This window comes from Zingiber officinale, chromosome 8A (assembly GCF_018446385.1).
Source record: "Zingiber officinale cultivar Zhangliang chromosome 8A, Zo_v1.1, whole genome shotgun sequence".
NCBI lineage: Eukaryota > Viridiplantae > Streptophyta > Magnoliopsida > Zingiberales > Zingiberaceae > Zingiber > Zingiber officinale.
Window position 1 is genome coordinate 49,587,805 of NC_056000.1, and position 5,778 is coordinate 49,593,582.

Below are 5,778 nucleotides of genomic sequence, written 5' to 3' on the forward strand. Positions count from 1 at the left end.
GACCAGCCATATACCGAGATATTTGCCTCAAAGAATTAAATAGAGCATTGAGCTTCAGAAAATTTAATCGGTACTTTAAGTCGATCACCCAAATGAGCAAAGACTTGCTTTTGAAGTGATAACATGAGATCTGGAATTCTGGTTGAATTTATAAAAAGAGTTGTTTTACACTTATCTTCTATACATATAAGAGACGGGCGTGCTGAGCTATATACATCTGAACAGAGTTATTATTGACCGACCATATGAAGGAGGACTGACATGTGAGAAAGCTCCTATGATCGACTGACAATGGAGTTGACTGGTTATATGCTGAAAGACTCGTACTAAATGTGGGAAGTTGGATTATCTTACTCCGGCCGACCTTATGATCGGTCAGATTTATGGTAGGTCAAATATTTCGATCGGTTATCGAATGATCGAATATGCAATAGATGTCTTAGCATAGGAATGGAGCACTAAATACCCTAGGTTCGACTGATTCATAGGTCGGATGTCCTTGTACTAAAGGCCTTAATGCTGGGAGAAAAATAAAGTCCTGTGGAGAATGATACATTGGATGCCACGTCTTCTTGATTTTGACTATCACGCTACCTTAACTTTAATTGACATATCATACTTGGATCCGCCTTTAACATCCTGTATCACTTATCACAAGGAAGATGGCGGCGGTACTTCAGATGGACAGGCAAGTTAGAAATAACATGGTCTCTCGTAATGAAGTTGGATATGATGAAGTATTGGAGCCTTTTGCTCAGTGCTTTATTTTATTTTTGCTTGTTCGGTTAACTTATTTTAAATATTGATGAAAGATAATTTTGAACATAAATTGTGTCCCCATCAAGATATTATTTGCTTTGGCGCAAACCCTTTCTTTCACTCATTGTTCAATAATCTATCAAACATTTTTCATAATCAAAATGGTTCCACAAGCACTGGCTTAACATAAATATTAATGTCTAATTCACTTTTTTCTCATTTATGTAATCCTGACCAAAGTAAAATATTTACATCAAAAATCTGAGTCGTTCATGTTAACATATATCAGAGTTCTGTTGTGTACCTCCTGCTCAAAAATTGCAAGAGGTGCCCAGCCTTGGCTTCTGCTTTTGAGCAGCCAAAGTTTTGCGAGCATCGAGAGCAATCGGCAACAGGTCCTGGAAGTGCTCGAGGAAATCCTGCCATTCTTCTCCACCCATGTCAGCCAGCCTCACATCGCTTATATCTGTGCCACTGTTCCCCTCGTGCTCATCGATTGGCTTTCCATTAACAGCATTCTTGCTCTGTTTTTTTACACGGAACCAGTTGGTCTTCGGAGGTGCAGAAGAGTTGGCACCCAATGGGAAGTCATCCTGCTCATCAGAGGAGAGTGCTTTCGCATCTGCCGTGGTGCTTTCTTCATTCTCCTCGTGGCTATCCTCCACCAACGTTGACAAACCTGGACTATATTCCATGTGAAACTGGAAGTCTTCTTCCAACTCTTGGACCGTGGCTTTTGGAGAAAAAAATGCCGCTCCATCAGTAGCTTGCCGCCATGCCTTCACACAGACGCCCTCAAACTCACTGATCAGCCCTTCTTGCAATACGCTGAAGTCTCTGCTCATCATCTCGCCGATGTCAGATAGGCAGAGCCCAAAAGCTGCTGCTTGCTTGAGGAAAATCGTGCACAAGACCAGAACTCGGAGGCAGGCTTCTCGAATCATCGGAAGCTCCCTCCGAAGCATCTCACAGTCTTTCACTGGATCGAGATCGGATATATACTCTAACTCATCCTCAGAAAACGGAATCGATGCCTGTGGCCAGTTGATCCACTCGAAATAGGGATCCTCCAAGCCCTCTGGCAAGGAAAGACCATGATCTATGGGGATAAGTTGTGTTCTTTCTCCAAACCTGCCAACCCCATCCTCGACCTTCCTCACCAGCAAATTTCCAGCATGCCTGTCTGTGTTGAAGATCCTGACGTCGAGTATCCCAATTCTGTGTACCGCCGCAACGGGAAAGGTGGACGATCCATACTCGCTGGCATCGAAATCGTGGGGAACGAACTGCTGGAGCGAAGCAATCTTTCTGAGAAGTTTTGGCTTCCTGCCATCATTGACACGAAACGCCGAGTGTATGATCTTCACAAGCGCCGTCGGAGGAACATTTGCGAAGTTTTCGTTATCCAAAAGGTAAGCAGCGACCTCCCTGAAGTTCATCTCGCCGATGCGCACAGAGTTTTTGATACCTGGCTGGCCGATGGTTTTCCCAACAAAACCTTTTGGGTTGTTGGGTGCAAATGGCTCCTCATCAGCTGGCTTCAAAACTGCAACCCTATCACCGGACTTATTCCTGCAGACGTAGACACCTCCACTCCCTCTTTCCACGGGTGTGGGCGTTGCGCCGTTTTTGATACCTTTCGCCACATCCTTGACCAGCTCTTTCACTCTAGCGTCGTCGTTGTCCGCACAGACCAATATCTCAATCGGCCAGGTTGAGTTGTTTTGCAGGAGATCCGGTAAGGTCAGGCGGAAGGGTTTAGTAGTTAAACCCCTGCGCCATGAATTCTGCAGGAGAGGCAAATGATCGCCTACAGAGCTTGAGGTCTTGAGGTCGATTTGAGGTTTTCTCTTCACGGTTCGGTCTTGCTGGTCCGATTCAAGGCCAGGCATACGCATCGCACTCGGACGAGACATTTGGAAACGGAATGACGAAGACGCGGTGGAAGTTGACTTATATTCTCCGTGTGCACGCCAAACGCAGCGGCTGGCGTGGCTACGGCTACGGCTAGGGAAGGCTGCAGAGCAGCAACGTTCATCAATTGCAGGGAAGCTGCTCGCGTTGCACGAAGAACAGCCAGAAAAGAGAAATCTTGTAGCAGCAACAAGTACTGCTAAGAAGGTCCTTTATGACTGGAATTGCCAAAGGCAGCAAGAGATCGTAAATCGCCAGACATAAACCACAAATCTGAACTTATAATTACAGGTTAAATCGATCGGCTATCGAGTTACAAAACTTCTAGTGCAAAAAAGCGAATTTCTTCGACGTGAAGACTTGAATGTTAGACCGGAAAGAAAGTTAGTGAAAAATCATTATCTACTTTTCTCAATATATACTATAGTATCCAACAAATGCACATCTAATTGTTGAAACGATTGATTACTCAATTGAAAATTTGAAGATAATTGTTGATCTGACAAAACTAATCTTAGTAAAAGGTAATCACGCTATGATTATATGAAGAGAGATAAATTATAGAATCAACTTATAGTCCACCATTAATGATTAGGAGATGGGAAGAGTTTTTTTTTCCGAGGACATATCTCTGTCGGAAATTTATCCCTACCCTATCATAGTATATCTACTGTCCTCTAACCAATTGGATACCCAAAATTAAGCAGCAATCGTTATATGACCTACAGGACATAGTTATTAGTCAACTAAGGTAGTCATTGCCATAATGAATACTACATTAATCAGGGAAACAATTGATTAATGTTGAATCCAATCCACTGATCAACAACATAATTACATAGGAAAAGGTGAAGCTAAAGATGTGCATTTAAAGGCTAACGTTAATGCTTATTAATATGATCTTTTGAGCTCTTTCTTGTACTCATAATCTTAATCTTCTAAACTTTCCTTTGCGTTAATCTTGTAAAAAAAAATATTGTAAAAAGCTTCTGCACCTTCAAAAGGATTTCAAAAAAGACAATATCAATGGATTTTCATGAGTGACTCCTCAAAGAGTTATAAGATATGCAGTAGGAACATGAGTTATAAATCATATTACATTGACGTCTTGGCATTTACTTTTTTATTTTATTTGTTTTCACTATGTTAATAATTTTTAATTGAGTTTGCTAAGACATTAGCAAGAATAATAGCACATTTACAAGTCAAATGTAGCCATCCGTCACTTTCCCTTGTGGTCCTAGCAATATTTATCATAATCATAAGCTTTTAATCAGGCATATTAATATAAAAAATAAATAACAGGATAAATAGAGAATAATTATTTTACACTTAAATAATATTGTTGTGGTGCAATAATCTTCATTGGTAATTATGACTTAAATGCTAAAAACATACTGTTAAAATATGTATAAAAAGCAGATTATGAAAACTTAAATATTATTTTGAACCATGAACTATGAGAGATCAGGCGGTATCATACAATTTATTAAACTAAATCAATTATGAGCAAATTTATTTGTACAACAAATTAGTTTGAGTAATCATAGAACCAATTTCACAATGCTCAAGTCAAATCACTTTTAAACCAAAAAAAAAAAAAAAAATCCTTTACTATATCTTTTCCCACCCATCACTTTACCATCTCTAAATCAATAACATTCATAACATCATAAGAACAATTTAATCAAAGGAAAGAGATGGAAAAGAGTCTACCAAATATACAGCAAAACCAATTTCCCTTGTCTTTGTTCACTCTACAAAACTTTGCATCACTGATAATGATCAGGGAAAAGCACGAGTTCTCAGAATAAATAGAGGATTTCAGCAAGGGACTAAGTTACACTAATCCATTTTCTAATGTTCTAATCCAGACAAGTAATTTAATCTCCTTCAAAATTCAATCAAGCGTTACCTAAATGATTGTTGAAAATTTCGAATTCGATGTTTATTTTATGCAAGTAGACTATTTCTTTCTTTAGTATAGTTGCCTTTTCTTGTTTGTTTATTTGGAAGGAAGTAATGGATAAGATTAGCAATAAACGAGAGGGGGTTTATGTTCTTTCTTTCACCCACATCCAGCTTATTTACTTGGATGGAATTGAGCCAATTGTATTAAATAGAGAGTCGCCAATTTGAGAAAGGACAATGTGTTGGCTTATTCTTGTGTTTTTATTTGAAGAGAAAGAGAAAATAAGTGAATTTATTGCTTCTCTTGTAATTGCAACTGAAGAGAAATGAGGAAGGAATTTAATTTTATTTGATTTCTTCATTTTATTATCTTCCAAATCGGATGAAAAATAAATATAATTTTTTGGTAGAATAAAAAACAAAACGGGGGAATTTAAAGTTATTTTTATGGCAAATAGTGCTACACATATAAATTATGAATATGTGTGTATCAAAATGATCCATTACATTAAGAATAATAAGAAATTTACAACACATTTTAAAATATAGTATGAAAGCTAAATTTGTAAATGCAATTTACTTGCAGTTATCCATTATATAAATAATAATGGGAAAATTAGACAATAAAATAAAAAATGGGACATAAAAAAGAAGTATTAATTTATGTACCAAAGATGTATGAATTGCAAATAGTGTTTATTTATGATATCCATTTGCATTTAAAAAAAAATCCACACATTAAATATGTAGATATCTACTGAATATTAAAGTTTTTTAAGGAATTGTATCTTTGGTTTTTTGGAACTATGTAAATTTTTGAAAATTACATTTAGTTAGAAATTCAAATTGATTTGTTGGAGCTATATTAATATTAATTAACTTCTTAATTTTTAGTCTTATAATTTCAATGAAAAAATGGATTATACATTCTTTGTTTTTTTACTGTTAATTAGTGCTTGAAGCTAAACCTTAGATAGGACCACCTTACATTCCCAAGTAAGCAAATCATTTGAGCACTTAGAGAACATATTAGAGAGTCATTATTAAAATTTTAATCATAAGACACTGAAAAAAATTAATGCAATTGATGATTAGTAAACTACCAAACAAAAACGCTTTAAGGTTTAAGATTGATTAGAATCAGGACAGGGAAAACTAATGTACATTTATGGAAGCTGTAACCATCAACCCGAA

General features: G+C 37.0%; 1 protein-coding gene across 1 annotated transcript; it reads right to left on the bottom strand.

Moving 5' to 3' along the window:
- Positions 1-903: 903 nt before the first annotated feature.
- Positions 904-2,923, bottom strand: LOC122011610 (phosphatidylinositol 4-kinase gamma 7-like). Its single transcript, XM_042567992.1, has one exon. It carries the CDS (start codon positions 2,673-2,675, stop codon positions 1,071-1,073), a length of 1,605 nt encoding a protein of 534 aa, XP_042423926.1. The 5' UTR covers positions 2,676-2,923; the 3' UTR covers positions 904-1,070.
- Between the last annotated feature and the right edge of the window lie 2,855 nt (positions 2,924-5,778).